This window comes from Hemitrygon akajei, chromosome 12, assembly GCF_048418815.1.
Source record: "Hemitrygon akajei chromosome 12, sHemAka1.3, whole genome shotgun sequence".
NCBI classification, from domain to species: Eukaryota; Metazoa; Chordata; class Chondrichthyes; order Myliobatiformes; family Dasyatidae; genus Hemitrygon; species Hemitrygon akajei.
The window spans coordinates 27,439,447-27,461,306 of record NC_133135.1 but is presented as its reverse complement, the minus strand read 5'-3'; the positions used below and the strand labels follow the sequence as shown (position 1 = coordinate 27,461,306).

At 39.6% G+C, this 21,860-nt stretch overlaps 1 protein-coding gene across 1 annotated transcript in view; it reads right to left on the bottom strand.

Annotated features, from left to right (window-relative positions):
- Window positions 1–2,159: 2,159 nt before the first annotated feature.
- The window catches only part of cfap57 (cilia and flagella associated protein 57), a 75,044-nt gene continuing 55,343 nt past the window's right edge, over window positions 2,160–21,860 (bottom strand). The window contains exons 18-22 of the mRNA XM_073062762.1: window positions 20,808–20,924; window positions 18,878–19,012; window positions 9,188–9,331; window positions 7,376–7,511; window positions 2,160–2,750 (exon numbers count right to left, since the gene is read on the bottom strand). Of these exons, the coding sequence (XP_072918863.1) occupies window positions 2,581–2,750; window positions 7,376–7,511; window positions 9,188–9,331; window positions 18,878–19,012; window positions 20,808–20,924 (702 nt within the window). The 3' untranslated portion in view covers window positions 2,160–2,580. The remainder of the gene's footprint in view (window positions 2,751–7,375; window positions 7,512–9,187; window positions 9,332–18,877; window positions 19,013–20,807; window positions 20,925–21,860) is intronic.

The following is a 21,860-nucleotide window of genomic DNA, read 5'->3' as shown; positions in this document are numbered from 1 at the left end:
ATGAGTCCATGGCTAGATCAGCCATGATCTTATTGAATGGTGGAGCAGACTCGACGGGCCAGATAGCCGACTCCTGCTTTTGTTTCTTTAAGTTAAGGACTGCATAAAAGCCAAGGAAATTGCATACTGTATAAGGTAGCAAAAGTGAGTTGGAAGTTGGATGATTGGGAAGCTTTTAAAATCCAACAAAATGACACTACATTGATTGGCTTTATATCTCAAACAATAACGAGGTGGCCTACAGGGAAGAAGTCATCTCTCTGACACAGTGGTGTCAAGAAAGAACCTCTTCTCAATGTCACAAGAACAAAGGAGCTGGTTGTGGATTACAGGAGAAATAGAGACAGGCTAACCCCTATTGACATCAATGGATCTGGGGTTGAGAGGGGTAAACAGCTTCAAGTTCCTTGGCATCCACATCACTGAGGACCTCACGTGGTCTGTACACACCAGCTGTGTGGTGAAAAAGGCACCACAACGCCTCTTTCACCCCAGACAGTTGTGAAAGTTAGGTATGGGCCTCCAGTTCATAAGAACTTTCTACAGGGACACAATTGAGAGCATTCTGACCGGCTGCATCACTGCCTGGTATGCGAACCGTACATCCCTTAAACACAGGTCTCTGTAGAGAGTGGTGCGGACAGCCCAGCGCATTTGTAGTTGTGAACTTCCCATGATTTAGAATATTTACAAGGACAGGTGTGTGAAAAGGGCCTGTAGGATCACTGGGGACCCAAGCCATCCCAACCACAGTCTATTCCAGCTGCTCCCCTCTGGGAAGTGGTACTGCAGCATAAAGGCCAGGACCAACAGGCTCCGGGTCAGCTTCTTCCACCAGGCCATCAGACTGATAAACTCCTGCTGACTTGAGTGTACTCTATATTACATTGACTTTTCTATTTATTATAAATTACTATGATTGCACATTTAGATGGAGATGTAACGTAAAGATTTTTATTCCTCGTGTATATGAAGGATGTATTAAATAAAGTTAATTCATTCAAAAGCAACTAAAAAAGGTATAAGAAGGGAAAAGACGTAATATGAGGGCAAACTAGCCAATAGTATAAAGCAGGATACTAAAAGCTTTTTCAGTTATATAAAGAGAAAAAGGGAGGTGAGAGTTGATATTGGAGCATGGGAAAATGATGCTGGTGAGGTAGTAATGGGTGATAAAGAAATGGCAGATGAACTTAATAAATATTTTGCATCCGTCTTCACTGTGGAAGACACTAGCAGTGTGCCAGAGGTCCATGAGTGTCAGGGAGCAGGAGTGAGTGCCATTGCTATTACAAAGGAAAAAGTGCTAGGCAAACTCAAAGGTCTTAAGTTGGAGAAGTCATCAGGACCAAATGGACTACATTCCAGAGTTCTGAAAGAGGTTGCTGAAGAGATAATGGATGCATTAGATATGATCTTTCAAGAATCACTTGATTCTGGCAAATGTCACTCTAATCTTTATGAAGGAAGGAAGGCAAATGAAAGGAAATTATAGGCCAGTTGGCCTAACCTCAGTGGTTGGGAAAGTGTTGGAATCCATTATTAAGGTTGAGGTTTCCTGGGTGACTGTAAACATGTGACATCACAGGTTGAGGTCTGATCCTCATTCTGACCAAGGCCGGCAGCTGCCCCTGCTATCCACCAATACATCAGTGAATCAGACTTACAGAGAAACAATGTCCAACAGGGTCTTGCAATCACAAGAAAAGTGACTAAGATGATCACTCGCAATAAGGCTGCACACCGCCTTTGTGAACCGACTCTTCCGACATCTCTCTAACATAAGCAGCAGTACAATCTACACCAAGTCGAGCTCCTTCAGTTTCTCTGCCCACGAGTAACTCACTGATGGGGTAAACCCACAGTACTTTAGTCTTTAATGTCCAACAGGGTCTTGCGATTGTAGATAATGAATTTAAAAAAGCAATAACACATTTGGCTGACCCCATGGAAGCCACTGTGATTGAATGAGCCACCATCTTGAGGAGGAAAGTATAGCTGGCATTTGTATTTTTTCCCCCTATTCATTCAGTGCCAGCAATCTAAGAAGTTTTCTCCCAATAAATGACTACATAAAAATCAGGAGGAACAAAGTGCACAGTTTCATTGGAAGTTCAAGTGAACAGGGGCCAACATGAACAAACAGAAGCATGAAAATATGAAGACAATAGTTCCTTTAATTTGTTAACACCAATTGACATTTAAATTTCAGAATTATAATTTGTGCTGCACCCAGTTGTTCTATGATAATTGAGTAATAAACAGTTTTTTCTATTCTCTCATCACAAACATAGAAATTCTTTAACTGAACATTAAAAAGGCAAAATCCGATCTGGTTAAAATGAAAAAAACAAGTTAATGTGACACATCTCACTGTACAGGAAAATATTTTGCTTAATGAAATGAATATAATGAACAAGTTAATAGTGTAATATTAAAGTACAGATCACTTTATTGCTTTGAAACAGAAGGGATTTAAAGAGTTTTCAAAATTGACAAATTTAATATTAAGCATTGTGCATTGTAAGTTTTGTGCCAGTTTACACACAAAAGAAAATGCCGCACTGGTTTCTCAAATGTTTATAAGACATTCAGTGCAGGTAACACTATTCCAGGCTGTTGTTGGTGTTCCTCTACTGTCTGAATTTTTTCTCGAAGTTGCTTAATTTCCAGTCGCTGTAGCTCAATGATCCGTTCTGACTCCTGGTCGAAATTAAGGCGTGTAACTCTACCATTTCTTGAACAATTGTCTGGAAAGAAGCAAACCGTATTTGTTCTTTTATCTAATATTCTGACATTAAACAAAAATAAGTATATGTACCTGCTCCTTGTGTTGATGTGTGCAGTGAAAGACTATCTGAGTGATGAAAGACACGGTCATAAATTAATTATGGGAGAGTGCCCATTAGCTGGCATGGATATGGTAAGTTGAACAGCCTATTTCCATGCTCTATGACTCTAAAGGGCCTATCCACAGCACCATTAAACAGTGCCTATAAAAAGTATTCATCCCCCACTCCCCCCGGAAGTCTTCATATTTTATTGTTTTACAATATTGAAGTCACAGTGGATTTAATTTGGCTTTTGTTGATACTGTTCAACAGAAAAAGACTCCTTTGTGTCAAAGTGAAAACAAATCTCTACAAAACATAAAATAAATGTTTGCATAAGTAATCACCTTCTTTAATTCAGTATTTAGTAGATGCACCTTTGGCAGCAATTACAGCCTTGAGTCTGTGTGGATAGGTCTCTATTGGCTTTGCACATCTGGACACTGCAATTTTTCCCTATTTTTACAAAATTGCTCAAGCTCTGTCAGATTGCATGGGGATCGTGAATGAACAGCCCTTTCAAGTTCAGCCACAAATTCTAACTGGATTGAGGTCTGAACTCTGACTTGGCCATACCAGGACATTAACTTTGCTGTTTTTAAGCCATTCCTGTGTAACTTTAGCTTTATGCTTGGGATCATTGTCTTGCTGGAAAACAGATCTTCTCCCAAGTTGCAGTTCTCTTGCAGACTGCATCAGGTTTTCTTCCTTAGGATCTCCCCATATTTTACTGCATTCATTTTACCCTCTACCTTCACAAGCCTTCCAGGGCCCACAGCAGTGAAGCATTCCCACAGCATGATGCAGCTACCACCATGCTTCATGGGGGATGGTGTGTTTTTTGATGATATGCAGGAAGGGGTGGAGCCTAGGAGATGATGGCGCCTAATGGCAACTTCTTTGCTTGCATATTCGGAAATAGCTCTATTTCTATCTTTAAGATCTCTATTTTTTCCCTTTGAGGGTTCTTTTGAAGTCCCTGACCTGGAGTTACACACTGACTTCGGTTCTTTGTGGGAATGGGACCCGCTCTTGGGGTCTCACGGCTGGCTGCTATTCAATATGCCAAGGATGCGGCCTAGAAGACTAGTTTGCCTTCGGGGTTATGGGATTTTGTGGCTTTGGAGGCAAGCGGACTCAAGGTCAGTGCCTCTGCAGGAACCTGGTGTGTTTGGAGTACATGGAAATTCGAAAGCAGCTAGCTGGCTGCTGGCTGTGTGCCCAGAGACCTGAGTTCTTTGGACACAGAGCTTGGAAAAAGCAATGCAACAGACTTTTAACATCGTAAATCAGCAAGTTGTTTTGTTTTGTCTCCCCCCTCGCTGTGAAGTGGGGACACCTCTTTTTCCCTTATTAGGGAAAGAGAGAGAGCCTGTGGTATGTCGAATTACCGGGTGAACAAGTAGAACAAGTAGTCCTTGGGGTACTGCAAGTCTGTGTCTTTATTGATGCTTTGCTGCATGCTTGAGTGCTCGGTGGGGGGGTGCTGATACTTTTTTTGCTGGTGGGGAGGGGGGATCATTGCTTTTCTGCTGCTTATGCATGGGAGGGGGGAGCTGGGGGGGGCTTTGGGGTTTTAACATTTAACTGTCATTCATTCTTTGGGGCACTCCTCTTCGTGGATGGTTGCAAAGAAGAAAAGAATTTCAGGGTGTGTATTGTAATATTTCTCTGACATTAAGTGTACCTTTGAAACCTTTGACATCTTTGATATGTGGTGTTTGGCTTATGCTAAACATAGCATTTAAACTGATGGCCAAAAAACTCAATTTTGGTTTCATCAGACCATAGAAACTTCTTCTAGCTGACTTCAAGAGTCTCCCACATGCCTTCTGGCAAACTCTAGCCAAGATTTTGTGTGAATTTTTTTCAACAGGTGCTTTCTCTTTGCCACTGTCCCATAAAACTGCGAATGTTGAAGCACCTGGGCAACAGTTGTTGTATGCGGAGTCTCTCCCATCTCAGCCACTGAAGCTTGTAACTCCTCCAGAGTTGTCACAGGTCTCTTGGTAGCCTCCCTCACTAGTCCCCTTCTTGCACAGTCACTCAATTTTTGAGGATGGCCTGCTCTAGGCAGATTTACAGCTGTGCCATATTCTTTCCATTTCTTGTACTGTCCTTAACTGTACTCCAAGGGATATTCACTGACTTGGAAATTTTCTTGTATCTATCTCCCGACTTGTGCTTTTCTATAATCTTTTCATGGAGTTGCTTGGAGTGTTCTTTTGTCTTCCTGGTATAGTTTTTGTCAGGATACTGACTCACCAGTAGTTGGACCTTCCAGATACAGGTGTATTTTTACTACAATCAATTGAAACACATTGACTGCACACAGTGATCTCCATTTAACTAATTGTGTGACTTCATAAACCAATTGACTGCACCAGTGGTGAATTGGTGTGTCATATTTAAGGGGGGGGGGGTTGAATATTTATGCAATCAATTACTTTGTGTTCTATATTTGTAAAAAAGTAGATCACTTTGTGGAGATCCGTTTTCACCTTGACACAAAAGTCTTTTTCAGTTAATCAGGGTAAAAAAAAAACAAATTAAATCCACTGTGATTCAATGTTGTAAAACATTAAAACATGATAACTTCTTGGGGGGGGGGTGAATACCTTTTATGGGCACGGTAACTAGCAATACCACATAGTCCTATTCAACATAGGGGACATAACTTGTCTTGATGTTGTTCTCTAAGAAATAAAGCAAAATGTGGAATTTATTGCCACAGACGATTGTGAAGGCTGGCATTGGGTATATTTAAAGTGGAGGTTGATAGTTTCTTGATTGATAAGGGTGTCAAAGGTTACGGGGAGAAGGCAAGAGGAAGACAATGAAGAGGGATAATAAATCAGCCATGATGGAAGGGTGGAGCAGACATGATGGGCCTTACGGCCTAATGATGCTCATATGTCTTATGGTCTGTCACTTAATTATGACAGAGTAGCTGCCCATCTTTGGCCAATTATTTTAGAAGACAATTAAATTGTTAATATATTATTATATACGTATTGTAGGTATCCATTTACAGACAACATTCTGTCTAAGGAAACATATTAACTCTTTCACAAAACCAGTCTGTGGACATGCAATCAATGCACTGCTATTGGCTTTATGAAGGATCAAGAAGGTTCAAAGATCAAGGATCATCTTTATTCACCATACATTTACAGTACATTAGGAAAATGAGTCAATCAAGCTAAAAGTTAACAGTTAAGGGCATGTTACTACTCAGTTGCCAGTTCAGGTTTATCTACGGAGTTTATAATGGTCCAGGGCAGTAGCTACCAAGCCTTAAAGAGAATTATCTCATAACTGGGTATGTCCTTCAATACTATCATGATCCAAAGTACATTTTTAACATAAAAATGAGGCTGGTAAACAGCAGTTAAACAAAAGTTTGCCTCTATAGGAGACAATAGAAGTGAACTTCTACAGGACTTCTAATTTTCTTTTACTGTATAACTTTGGAGTAATTTAGCGAAATAACATCAGAAGAGTTCCCTTGAAATTTCACCCATAGTTTCATAACTGTATAAAAAAGTCTTGAGAGGTAGGCTTTTCTGAGCAAGGATGTGGACTATGCTCATAAAGGAGCCTGCATAATATTCTGCCTAAAGAAAGAAACTGAACTTTTTTTTAAGGGCAAATAAGAAAAAATCTGCAGATGCTTTTTTTTAAGGGTTTTGACTTTCCTGTGGTTGCTTTACTAAGAAATCCAATAGCCTCACGTGCAAAATAACTGGCAATTTAGTAAGGTTAAATTCAATGAAATTCTTTGGATTTATTTTAAATTACAATGAACCCATTTCCAGTCAAATCTGCCAAGTGAACAGAATACTAGTAAACATAATTCTGTTCAATAAATTCATTAAATCAGAGCCCTGGTGAGACCACACCTGGAGTATTGTGTACAGCTTTGGTCTCCAGGGTTAAGGAAGGACATCCTGGCGTAGATTCACGAGGTTAATTCCTGGGATGTCTGGACTGTCTTAAGCAGAGAGATTAGAGAGACTGGGCTTATACACACTGGAATTAAGGAGATTGAGAGGGGATCTGATTGAAACATATAAGATTATTAAGGGATTGGACAAGATAGAGGCAGGAAATATGTTCCAGATGCTGGGAGAGTCCAGTACCAGAGGGTGTGGTTTGAGAATAAGGGGTAGGTCATTTAGGACAGAGTTAAGGAGGAACTTCTTCTCCCAGAGAGTTGTGGGGGTCTGGAATGCACTGCCTCGGAAGATAGTGGAGGCCAATTCTCTGGATGCTTTCAAGAAGGAGCTAGATAGGTATCTTATGGATAGAGGAATCAAGGGATATGGAGACAAGGCAGGAACCGGGTATTGATAGTAGATGATCAGCCATGATCTCAAAATGGCGGTGCAGGCTCGAAGGGCCGAATGGTCTACTTCTGCACCTATTGTCTATTGTCTATTAAATATACCCTGGATGAGACTCTGTCCATGAGATTAACTGGACTTTCCTGGTTTCCTTGTGCTCCTTCCCTGTAAACTACAGGTGAGATTGAAATAGTTTACCTTTAAAGTCAACAGCACATGGTTTCTTGGTCTTCTTCAGAGTTCCAAGAGTTACTTCCAAATCATGTACCTTGATTCGAGAAATCTTCAGTTCCTGCCTCAGATCATTTATCTCCTTAATTAAAGCAACATTTTCCTGAGAAAATGAAAAAGGTTGGCTTAGAAATTTTTTCCCAACTAAAAGCAGACTGAATACCAGAAGTGGATACAATATTGTGTGTCTGTAATTACAAGGAAAACTTTATAATATCATCATTCTTACCCTCAGTCATTAGGTTCTATAATGAGTCAACCTATAGCTGGGGAAGTAATGACCACCTCCTGTTAGACTGTTTGAGGTAACTTATTTTTCATTCTTTCGTTCTTGTCTTCTAATATTTGTATATCTGTGTACTTGTAATGCTACTGTGATACTGTAATTTCCTTTGGGATCAAAAAAGTTATCTATTTCTCTATCTATAATGGATCCCAGCAGTTCAACAATAACTAGCTTAAGTTTAAAATGGGAGCATAACTTTCCTACAATAGTTCTTGATTAAGTCATATGGGACCATGTTATAAATGAGAAATAATGGTAAACAGTCATATTATTAAAATTATTTTTCATGTTTTAACATCACGATTCATTTAAAAAAAATCTTTCTGGAGACTCTAATGCCAGCATCATTATACAACTCCTAATAGTACATTCATTTAGTGCACTTAACTTCCCCAATGTGCTTAACTAATGATTATCAGACTCAAACAACATGCAGAGATGGAGAAGGAATGATCAAAAAGAACTGAGTTTTAGGAAAGGCTAGATAGAAGTGAAAGGTAGAGATACAGATGTAGCAGGGAGCTTGCTGATAGCTTCAGTCTTTCTGCCGCAAGGAAAATGGCTCATTATTCACCTGCTGCTGGAGTGTGAAAGAGACAGTGAATGGAGGATCTGAGGAAGGACAGAGAGTGGATAGGGGAGGATATCACTGCCAAGTGGTTATAGATTTTCAGACTCAAAGATATCCAAATTTAAAAAAACTTGCTGGTGTACACCAACTTAGCATGTTGAGTACTTCTCTGAAATATTTTCCAATTTCGATGTTTGAGATCATATTTGAGGAAGGTACTGGTTCAATTCACCTGCAACACACCCTTTACTTTCCAATCCATCAGCTGACCAAGGGGAGAACATTTTATTCTGGCAGCTGGGCTGACCATGCAACAAGTTAGGGCTTCAAACTCAAAGGATCAGGTTCCTGAAAATGTGTCCTTTAAATAACTGTTTAATGCTGAAAGCTTTTTATGCTCACATGTAATGTCCTATACAATGTGCATTAGAGGGTGACTGTACATAAAGGAATGCAAGCCTATAATAGAGCCTAACTAATCTCCCAACAATTAATTTAAATGGATGATAACTCAGATAGTTCAGAACATCTTCCATCACATTTTCCTTGGAGCTTCTCCAGGTGATTATTTAACGTCTAGCACAAAAGAGCTAAATCTGTTTATTGTGAAGGACAATAACATTAATTCAAACACACATTAGTTTATGCAATTCTTATGAGGGCTGCTGAATGGTTAGAGATTGTTTATTGTAATTCTTCAGTACACAAGGGCAAAGGAGAACTAAATATTATATGATATTATTCCATGAACACTTAAACATAACAATGTTGAATTTTCCATGGGAAAATTAACAAGATAAATGTAACTAACAGGATGTAAAATATCTAGACTATCAGACATGTGGAAACAAACTTATTAAAGTTTATTACAGTTAGTTACATTATTAACCATTATTCTGTTGCTTAGACTGGGATTTCCTACCTGCATGATACGGACATTGTCAGTACGATGAATTTCTGCATCTGTCAATAGTTTTTTCTGAAGTGTTGCAATGCTTTTTTCCAGATGGTTTCTTTGTCGTCCAAATTCTTGCTGAATGTCTAAATCAATGGCTGCAATATCAAACTAACAAGTAGAAAATAGTTAAACCTGAAAAACTATTTAATTTGGCGTATTAAATTAAAATTTAGATTTCCTCATGCAAATAGAAAAGGCATGTCAGAAAGGCAATGTCACGATAATTGTTGGGGATTTTATCATGAAAGTGGATTGGGAAATCCAGGTTGGTACTGGACCTTAAGAGAGAGAATTTGCAGAATGTCTAAAGGATGACTTTTTAGAACAGCTTGTTGTTGAGCCCACTAGGGGATTGGCTGTGCTGGATTGGGTGTTGTGCAATGATCCGGAGGTGATAAGAGAGCTTAAGGTTAAGGAACCCTTAGGGAACAGTGATCACAATACGATCAAGTTCACTTTGAAATTTGAGGAGAAACTATATTTGAATGTGTCAGTATTTCAGTGGAATAAAGGTACTTACAATGGCATGAGAGAGGAACTGGTCAAAGTTGACTGGAAAGGGACACTAGCAGGAAGGACAGCAAAGCAGCAATGGCTGGAGTTGCTGTGAAAAATGAGGGAAGTGCAGATATATTCCAAATAAGAAGAATTTTTCAAATGGAAGAAGGACACTAAGAAGGTCATTAGGAAGGAAAAGATGAATTATGAAAAGAAGCTAGCAACTAACATCAAAGAAGATACTAAAAGCCTTTCTAAGTATTTAAAGGGTAAAAGAGAGTCGAGGGTAGATATAGGACCAATAGAATGACACTGGAGATATCTAAATGAGAGACACAAAGACTGCAGAGGAACTGAATGAGTATTTTGCATCAGTCTTCACTGATCTGCAGTATATAGTCGGCCCTCCTTATCCGCGAGGGATTGGTTCCGGGACCCCTTGTGGATACCAAAAAACATAGATGCTCAAGTTCTATATTTAACCTGTTTCAGTGCGGTGGACTTTAGGACCCAGCGGAACCCCAGACCTTATTTAACCTGTCTAAGTGTGGTGGTCTTTAGGACCCAGTGGAGTTCTGAATCCACAGTGTTTCTGTTCATGAAAATTATCACGATTGAAAATAAAGTGGAAATAATAAAGCGATTGGAAAGAGATGAAACACCGTCAGTCATTGGAAAAGTGTTAGGCTACAGTCGGTCAACAATCGGAACAACTTTAAAGGATAAAGTGAGAAAGGCTCTGCCCCGATGAAAGCTACAATTATTACTAAGCAGCAGAGTGGTTTAATTATTGAAATACATATGTTTCTTAAATATTTTATATACATAGAAAGGTAAAATATATATTGTATACTGATAAACGTTTAACTAACTGACACTAAATACACTGATGTACCTGTTCTGACTTATTTAGTAAGAGAACTTGCGATTTTTTTCAATCTCGATCCATGATAACCTACGCACATCCTCCTGTATACTTTAAATCATCTCTAAATTACTTATAATACCTAATACAATGTAAATGCTATGCAAATAGTTGTTATACTGCATTGTTTAGGGAATAATGATGAGAAAAAAATGTCTGTACGTGCTCGAACAGTAAGTGGTAGAAGAGCACTTCCGGGTTTTCTCGATTTGCAGTTGGTTGAATTCGCGCATACGGAACTCGCAGATAAGGAGGGCTGACTGTACCAGACTTTCAAGAGTGTCAGGGAAGTGAAGTAAGTGCAGTGAAAATTACAACAGAGAAGGTGCTCAGGAAGCTTAATGGTCTGAGGGTGGATAGATCTCCTGAACCTGATGGAATGCACCCTCGGGTTCTGAAGGAAATAGCTGGAGAGATTGCAGAAGCATTAACAATGATCTTTCAAGAACTGATAGATTCTGGCATTGTACCAGATGACTACAAATGTTACTCTGCTATTTAAGAAGGGTGGGAGGCAGTAGAAAAGAAACTATAGATCTGTTCCCTGAATCAGTGGTTGGGAAGTTGTTGGAATCGATTGTTAGGGATGAGATAATGGATTACTTGGAGGCACGTGACAAGATAAGTCAAAGCCATCATGGTTTCCTGAAGGAAAATCCTGCCTGACAGACCTACTGCAATGTTTTGAGGAAGTTACAAGCAGGGTAGACAAAAGAGATGCAATACATATGGCGTACTTGGATTTTCAGAAGGCCTTTGACAAGGTGCTGCACATGAGGCTGCTTAGCAAGATAAGAGCCCATGCAATCCATTGATCATGTGGATAGTCACAGGCTTTTTCCCAGGGCTGAAATGGCTATCATGAGAGGGCACAGTTTTAAGGTGCTTGGAAGTAAGCACAGAGGAGATGTCAGGGGTAAGTTTTTTACGCAGAGAGTGGTGAGTGCATGGAATGGGCTGCTGGCCATGGTGGTGGAGACGGATACAATAGGGTCTTTTAAGAGACTCCTGTTCAGGTACATGGAGCTTAGAAAAATAGAGAGCTGTGGGTAACCCTAGGTAAGTTCTAAAGTAAATACATGTTCGGCACAGCATTGTGGGCCAAAGGGCTTGTATTGTGCTGTAGGTTTTCTATGTTTCTATGAAATTACAGAGAAGTTACTAGCATAGGTGGAGCATTGACTGATCAGCAGAAAACTGAGAGTAGGAATAAAGGGATCCTATTCTGGCTGGCTGCTGTTACCAGTGGAGTTCCATAGGGGTTGGTGTTGGGACTGCTGCTTTTTATGATGTATGCCAATGACTTGGACTATGAGATCAATGGATTTATGGCTAATTTTGTGGATGATACAAAGATAGGTAGAGGAGTGGGTAGTATTGACAAAATAGAGAGCCTGCTGAGAGACTTAGATAGTTTAAGGAAATAGGCAAAGTAGTGGCAAATGAAATACAATGTTGGCAAGTGTCTGGTCATGCACTTTGGTGGAAGAAATAAATGGGCAGACTATTATTTAGGTGGGGAGAGAATTCAAAGTGCTGCAGAAATGCAAAGGGACTTGGGAGTACTTGTGCAGGATACCCTAAAGGTTAACCTCCAGGTTGAGTTGGTGGTGAAGAAAGCAAATACAATGTTGGCATTCATTTCTAGAGGTATAGAATATAAGAGCAGGGATGTGATGGTGAGGCTCTATAAGGCACTTGTGAGACCACACTTGGAGTATTGTTTGGAGTTTTGGGCTCCTTATTTTAGAAAGGATATACTGACATTGGAGAGGGTTCAGAGAAGATTCACGAGAATGATTCCAGGAATGAATGGGTTACCATATGAGGAATTTCTGGCAGCTCTTGAGCTGTGTTCCCTGGAGTTCTAGAGAATGTGGTGGGGGGATCTCATAGAAATGTTCTGAATGTTAAAAGGCCTGAACAAATTAGAAAAAGCAAAGTTATTTCCCATGGTAGGTGAGTCTAGGACAAGAGGGCACAACTTCAGGATTGAAGGATGTCCATTTAGAACAGAAATGCAGAGAAATTACTTTAGTCAGAGAGTGGTAAATCTGTGGAATTTGTTGCCACGAGTGACTTTGGAAGCCAAGTTACTGGGTGTTTTTAAGGCAGAGATAGATAGGTTCTTAATTAGCTAGGGCATTAAAGGGTATGGGGACAAGGCAGGGGAATGGGAATACTGGAAGAATTGGATCAGCCCATGATTGAATGGCAGAGCAGATTTGATGGGCTGAATGGCCTACTTCTGCTCCTGTATCTTATGGCCATATGGTCTAACTAGAGTTAAAAATTCTGGGTGGCAAGGATCACAATTATGCAAATTGTTAGGCACATTAATGTTTGAAATGGACAAAAAGTACCTTTCAAGACAACTAGTTTTTAATCATACAGCCTTGAACTTGATTAGACTGTATCCATTCCTATACTTCATTGGTTTAACTGGGTATATGAGCATTTTTGCATAGCAATTAATTCAATAAAATTATGTTTTATGTTATATTTTAATAATTGATGAAAAGCTACAAAAATACACCTTAAGTTTTGGGATCTTACTCATACTTTAAGTTGATTCTGTGTGGTTTAAAGATGAAACTGGTGGTCAAAGCAAAAAATCACAGAAGCAATGTTCCTTTTAAGTCAGTCCTGATGTGCACGTTGTAACGTCGTTGATATGATTTCAACTTTCACAAAACATCCATTCCCTAAACGTACACATTCCTTGTTCCTTAAACAAGTCTCTGATCTTTCCATATCCAATATGACTTCACCCAAAGTTTCATTAGGCTAACAGATTATTTGTTTTACATTATATTAATGCATCATCAATACTAGAAATTGCATTTTTAACAGAACTGATGTCAATAACTTTCCTCTAGAGCAGAGAAGACCAAGATAATCTAATTTAATATTTTAGAACTATGCATTGTTTGATATGATAACTTGAATTTTTTCCCCTTTCAGGAAAGATATGGAGGCTTTGGAGATAGTGTAGAAAAGGTTCACCAGAATGTCGCTTAGACTGAGGATTGTTAGCTATAACAAAAAGTTGGACAAACTTGGATTGTTTGCTTTAGAGCAGGGTTCCCAACATGGGGTCCACAGACCCCTTGCTTAATGATATTGGTCCATGGCACAAAAAAGGTTGGGAACCCCTGCTCTGGAGTGTTGGGAGGCTGGAAACTGAAAAAAACCCGATATTAAATAATGAAAGACATCGATGGAGTAAATAATTAGTCTTTTTTTCCCCAAGGTGAAAATATCAAATACAATAGACAATAGACAATAGGTGCAGAAGTAGACCATTCAGCCCTTCAAGCCTGCACCGCCATTTTGAGATCATGGCTGATCATCTACTATCAATACCCGGTTCCTGCCTTGTCCCCATATCCCTTGATTCCCCTATCCATAAGATACCTATCTAGCTCCTTCTTGAAAGCATCCAGAGAATTGGCCTCCACTATCTTCCGAGGCAGTGCATTCCAGACCCCCACAACTCTCTGGGAGAAGAAGTTTTTCCTTAACTCTGTCCTAAATGACCTACCCCTTATTCTCAAACCATGCCCTCTGGTACTGGACTCTCCCAGCATCTGGAACATATTTCCTGCCTCTATCTTGTCCAATCCCTTAATAATCTTATATGTTTCAATCAGATCCCCTCTCAATCTCCTTAATTCCAGCATGTACAAGCCCAGTCTCTCTAACCTCTCTGCGTAAGACAGTCCAGACATCCCAGGAATTAACCTCGTGAATCTACGCTGCACTTCCTCTACAGCCAGGATGTCCTTCCTTAACCCTGGAGACCAAAACTGTACACAATACTCCAGGTGTGGTCTCACCAGGGCTCTGTACAAATGCAAGAGGATTTCCTTGCTCTTGTACTCAATTCCCTTTGTAATAAAGGCCAACATTCAATTAGCCTTCTTCACTGCCTGCTGCACTTGCTCATTCACCTTCAGTGACTGATGAACAAGGACTCCTAGATCTCTTTGTATTTCTCCCTTACCTAACTCTACACCGTTCAGATAATAATCTGCCTTCCTGTTCTTACTCCCAAAGTGGATAACCTCACACTTATTCACATTAAATGTCATCTGCCAAGTATCTGCCCACTCACCCAGCCTATCCAAGTCACCCTGAATTCTCCTAACATCCTCATCACATGTCACACTGCCACCCAGCTTAGTATCATCAGCAAATTTGCTGATGTTATTTTCAATGCCTTCATCCAAATCGTTGACGTAAATTGTAAACAGCTGTGGTCCCAATACCGAGCCCTGTGGCACCCCACTAGTCACCATCTGCCATTCCGAGAAACACCCATTCACCGCTACCCTTTGTTTTCTATCTGCCAACCAGTTTTCTATCCACGTCAATGTCTTCCCCCCGATGCCCTGAGCTTTGATTTTACCCACCAGTCTCCTATGTGGGACCTTATCAAATGCCTTCTGAAAATTGAGGTACACTACATCCACTGGATCTCCCCCGTCTAACTTCCTGGTTACATCCTCAAAAAACTCCAACAGATTAGTCAAGCATGATTTACCCTTGGTAAATCCATGCTGGCTCGGCCCAATCCTATCACTGCTATCTAGATATGCCACTATTTCATCCTTAATAATGGACTCTAGCATCTTCCCCACCACCGATGTCAGGCTGACAGGTCGATAGTTCTCTGTTTTCTCCCTCCCTCCTTTCTTAAAAAGTGGGATAACATTAGCCATTCTCCAATCCTCAGGAACTGATCCTGAATCTAAGGAACATTGGAAAATGGTTACCAATGCATCCGCAATTTCCAGGGCCACCTCCTTTAGTACCCTAGGATGCAGACCATCTGGACCTGGGGATTTGTCAGCCTTCAGTCCCATCAGTCTTCTCATCACCGTTTCCTTCCTAATGTTATCCTGTTTCATTTCCTCTGTTACCCTATGTCCTTGGCCCATCCATACATCTGGGAGATTGCTTGTGTCTTCCTTAGTGAAAACAGATCTAAAGTACTCATTAAATTCTTCTGCCATTTCTCTGTTTCCCATAACAATTTCACCCAATTCATTCTTCAAGGGCCCAACATTGTTCTTAACTATCTTCTTTCTCTTCACATACCTAAAAAAGCTTTTGCTATCTTCCTTTATATTCCTGGCTAGCTTGCATTTGTACCTCATTTTTTCTCCCCGTATTGTCTTTTTAGCTAAGTTCTGTTGTTCCTTAAAAACTTCCCAATCATCTGTCCTCCCACTCACCTTAGCTCTGTCATACTTCCTTTTTTTTTTAATGCTATGCAATCTCTGACTTCCTTTGTCAACCACTGTGGCCCACTTCCCCCCTTTGAATCCTTCCTTCTCTGGGGGATGAACTGATTTTGCACCTTGTGCATTATTCCCAAGAATACCTGCCATTGCTGTTCCACTGTCTTTTCTGCTAGGCTATCCGTCCAGTCAACTTTGGCCAGCTCCTCCCTCATGGCTCCATAGTTTCCCCTGTTCGACTGCAACACTGACACCTCCAAGCTGCCCTTATCCTTCTCAAATTGCAGATAAAAACTTATCATATTATGATCACTACCTCCTAATGGCTCCTTTACTGCAAGATCGCTTATCAAATCCTGTTCATTACATAACACTAAATCCAGAATAGTCTCATCCCTGGTCGGCTCTCGTACAAGCTGTTCCAAGAATGCATCCCGTAGGCACTCTACAAACTCCCTATCCTGTGGTCCAGCACCAACCTGATTCTCCCAGTTCACCTGCATGTTGAAATCCCCCATAACTACTGCGACATTACTTTTGCCACATGCCAATGTTAACTCCCTATTCAACTTGCACCCAATATCCATGCTACTGTTTGGTGGCCTGTAGACAACACCCATTTGGGTCCTTTTGCCCTTACTGTTCTTCAGTTCTATCCACACAGACTCTACTTCTCCTGACCCTATGTCCCCCCTTGCAAAGGACTGAATCTCATTCCTCACCAACAGGGCCACCCCACCCCCTCTGCCCACATTTCTGTCCCTACGATAGCACGAATAGGTTTAAAGTGATAGGGGAATGTTTAAAGGAGATGTGCAAGGCAAGATTTTTGTAACGGAGTGGTAGGTGCCTGGAACACATTGCCAGGGCAGATGGTACAAGTGCGTAGAAAGATACAGGTACAGACAGGGAATAGAGGGTTAGAGACCATGTGCAGGCAGGTTAGATTAGTCAGAAAGGCCTATTCCTGCACTCCACTGTTCTGTGTACAAATGTGAATGCAATGGTAGAACTGTATCAGTTTAAACAAATTCTTAGGCTTTATCTGGTGAAACCAGAAAGGAAGTTCCTGTACAGACAGTGTTATCAGGATATGAAGTGTCTTAGTGACTTGAGTAGTTGAAGCACAATATGCTATGGGAAAACTGCAAGGACATTAGAATAGCTTTAGATTATATTAACAAGGAGCTAATACAGACAGGGTCAGGATATACTTAGAACAATACTTATTGATATAAATTTCTAATCCTAGCACATTTTGTTCCAATTTGTGGAAATTGGAAAGCCGTGAAATTTCCGTGAGTGCAAATGCTAGAGGCCACCAGCTACAGCAAGGGGAGGCACATCCAGTTGACAGGTAAATTTCAGAGAATAGCTTTCAAGAGGATGCTCTGTGAGGGAAACTGAAGGAATCAAGATAGAGGCGTGCAACCATGCTACCTAGTGGAGAAGTGCCACTCCTCTTGGTTCAACTTTGCCACCTATGCATTCACAGCTTGGACTGAGTGAAACAGGTTTTACTCTTCAAGTTGTCATGGCAAAATCTTCCAAATCTACTGGCAAGATAATTAACCTTTTTTTTTTACTGAGTACTCTGGTTTCTTCCCACATTCCAAAGACTTACAGTTAGGACTTGTGATTGTGGGCATGCTGTGTTGGTGCTGGAAGTGGGCTATTCCTCACTGATTTGATATGACATAATGCATTTTGCTATATGTTTCAAAGACAAATAAAGCTAACTTTCCAAAAAAAAACCTAACATTGGACCCCTCTCTCAGGACAACATCCCCAACACTGAGGCTGTAATTACACTTGGTCAGTTCTGATGAGCCAGCCACATCATTAGCATGCCTGATAACACAGCTCTAAGATTACCAGAAAGACAGAGGAAATGATTCAGATATGTTCTCAGAGTCTCCTGCCCAGGGACTGAGAGTTACAAGCCTTACTGGCTTCCTACAAATACAGGCAATCATCAGATGTACTCGTGCCTATTAAAAGCACAGACAGTTTTAGGAACCTGAAGCCTTCCCACTTCCTGAAAGTGAAGGTTATTGTTGACCCTAAGAATAAATTCCTGATGATGAATGTGATGAAGAAGTCTGAAGAAGTTCCCACTACTGAACATTGGCATTATTTGGAGGGAGGAGACCTTGGAAGCATGAGCTCTCATGATGCTGCATGATTACTAAAAGGCCACTGAAAGTATATAAGAAACCTAACGTGGTAGTGCCAATTGCGAGCAGAATCAAATGCAAATCACCGAATTCCTGAATATTTTACATCGATAAGCAAAAGAGTCAGAAACGAGCAATTGAAGTTACAATGAGACCAGCCACGATCTTATTCAATGGTAGAGCAGATTTGGGATCATGGACCTAATCCTGCTCCTTCCCTCTACCTTTCACTCCTATGGTTGCTCACACCACTGTGCTCTTCATTACACCAACTGAAGCACTCAAACAGCAAGTGAAAATCACTGCAGGTCTCATCAACAGGAGATTTTTCTAGAGCACCTTGCAGGGCAAACCAAACAGATGTGGAGATTTTACCCTCATGTACTGTATAATAAGGTAAAGTGAAGATAGCAAGGGGTGGTTATGGTGGTTCTTGAGAATCATGATGGAGATGGTGAACATACAACAAGAATTAGTTGTAGGGTAATTGCTGCAGGACCCAGTATAGACCAGGGCCAAATAGCTTACCCCTATGCTATTAGAAATTAAGAAAAATTGACATGAAAGTGAAACAACTAAATAGAAGGTAGGTTTAACAAATTTTGAAACATTGTCCATTTCCAATGTGACAATCCGAATCCACAGCAGATAGTTAACTGGAGAAAAAATTTTCATGATGGGCACAGTTCCATGTGCTAAATTGTTGTCTGACTTCAACAGCTATACAATTCAACTGCACAGAGCAGAGAAGGTACAATTTTTATTATGATGCACACTGTAAATGTTTAAATTATACAAATGGTCTTACCACATCTGTCTGGGGTACATATTTCTCATACAGTTGCTGCACACTTTCCTTCAGTTTTTTTGGATCTTGGATAAACCCCACGCAGTTGTACACATCAGTCTTAAAATGTTTGACAACAGATTCAACACGATGCACCTGAAAGTGAAAAAAATGGGAAACCATTAGAAATGAAGGGGATCACAAAGGAGGAGAAAAAGAAGAATTTTAAAAAGAATAATATCAGTTATTTAAAATATTTATAGTTTTAAATTGGATTTACTACTGATTTGATGCAGACCCGTTATTATGCAGATAGCACAAAGAATCAAACTGGGGTTTACCAAGATGTCATGAATTGGGACATGCTTGCTAGTATTGTGATGCCACCAACTTCTAATAATACAGATGTCTAAAATTAGAAGCTATTGTAAATCAGATTGCAAAAAACTTTGTACTACATGTGATGATATTTTACAGTAAAATTAATACTGAAAGTATGTTTAACAATAAAGGATTATTTCCATTGTGTAATTTTCTTCATTGAGCATTAATATCTTATGGCTTAATTTAAACATCTGCCTCAAAAAGATGAAAAATTAAAGAAAGGTGTGCCTTGCATACATATAAATCATGACTACAAGGTGTCCAAGGACTCAAAAAAGTACTTTTTGAAACAGAATCATATTGCCATGTAAGAAATATGGCAGCCAATTTAGAAATTATATTTTTAAGTATTTGTTGAGATAAATATTGATCAACTGTCAGAGAGAATGGCCTTGCTGTTCTTCAAGGTAGTGCCACAGATCATTTACAAAAGTCAAGAAGTAAATTTTATTATCAAAGTACGTATATGTCACCAAACACTAAACTGAGATTGATTTTCTTGCAGGTATTTATTGGTACAACAGAACCAATGGAAGACCACTCACAAATGAAGACTGACAAATAATGCAATACTAAAAGAAACAAGTAATAATAAATAAATAAACAAACAAACAAACAAATAAATAAAACTGAGAACATGATATGTAGAGTCCTTGAATGTAAGTCCAAAAGTTATGTTCATTGACCTGTTCAGTGTTGTGGTGAGTGAAGATGTCCACACAGATTCAGGAGCCTAATGGTTGAAGTGTTGTAACTGTTCCTGAACCAGATGGTATGGGACCTAAGGCTCCTGAATCTCCTTCTTGATAAGAGCATGACTCGGATGGTGAAGTTCTTGATGATGGATACCTGAAATTTACATCCACTTCAAATGGAATCTATATCTTCTCTATAATTACTAATGCTAAGATGGTACCTCCAACACGGGAGTATTTCATTGGTGTGACATTGAACTGTGAAATGTAAAATGCTGAATAAATCTGTGGAATAGGACACAAATCATAAATAATTTCATTAGGCAAGAGCACTTCTCCAATTCATGGACATCTGGTTCTAGGTTCTGATACTGGTGTATATTCTGGTAATAACTACAGGGGTGATCGTTAAAGAGAATGAACATTAAACAGTTAAGGTACATATCAATATAATCTAATAGAATGGCAGAACACAGCTGAAGGATGAAATAGCCAAGTCCTGTCCCTATTCTGTTAGATTGGTAAAAATCTGCTGAGGACAGTTTTCCTTAAAGCCTGTTCAGTTCAGAATTAAATCAACAAAAAAAGTTGGTATGAATGACCAATTAAAACTTCATTTGTCTTCTTCCATTTCAAGTAATACTGTTTGAGGCGAAACCCATCAATATCACAACAGCATAGTTTATTTTAAATTTTAAATAGATAAGGTTTTTATAGTCTAAGTAATTTTTGCATGAATTTGGAGAATTACCTACCAAAATGTTTGTTGAAAGGTCATTTTGATTATATATTTAACACAATACTAAATGAGAAAGCTTATATGTCTGTGTATGTCAGCATGTAAATGCATACATGGTTAAATCTACTCAAACCTTCTCCATTTCTTTACGCATCTCTGCTTCTGTTGCTTTCAGTTTCTGTTTGAGCTCTCCAATATTAAGTTCCAGTTGTGTATTTTGCTTATGGAATAATTCCAACTCATTTTCCATCTGTAAAGATACCAGAAAAAATATTGTTAGAAATCTCAGGTCTTCCTGCCTGAAAACTGTAAGAGATGATTAACTACAAAACTATTCTTTTGTTTAGTTAATTTGATACTTTAAATATCAACCTTACATTATGCTTCTGCTTAGAAAACAATATTTTATATTGATAATGTGCCAAAAATTGGAACATTATATCATTGGATAGAGAACTTCAAGTCTCATCTTTTTTAAAACTGTAATGGGAAGACACTAAGAAAGTACAGATCTGATAGTTTAGTGTCAGCTGTAGGGAAGAGTTTGGAAACTATCATTAGGAAGAGGATTGAATACTGAATCTAAAAGTATCTAATCTCATATCAAACTAAACTGAAGTCAGCAAACACTGGTGGGTAGATCTAAGCAACACACACAAAATGCTGGTGGAATGCAACAGGCCAGGCAGCATCTATAGGAAGAAGCATTGTCAACGTTTCGGGCCGAGACCCTTCGTTAGAGGGTACCCATTTAAAACAGAGATGAGGAGAAATTTTTTTAGCCAGAGGGTCGTGGATTTATGGAATTCGTTGCCACATACAGCTGTGGAGGCCCAATCATTGAGGGTGTTTAAGGAGGAGATTGACAGGTATCTAATTAGTCAGGGTATCAAGGGATATGGGAAAAAAGCCGGAAGTTGGAACTAGACAGGAGAATAGTTTAGCTCATGGTGGAGTGGCGGAGCAGACTCGACGGGCTGAACGGCCTACTTCTGCTCCTTTGTCTTGTGATCTTGTGAAGGCATACCTGCAAGATAATGACTGAAGCCATGTTGTAATAAAATCAGTATCAGTAAAATATTTTAGGTAACTGGCTGAAATGTTAACTGTGTTTCTCTCTTCACAGTTGATATCTAACCTTTTGATTAAGTTATACTCACCCCTGGAAATGGGTCACTTCAATAAA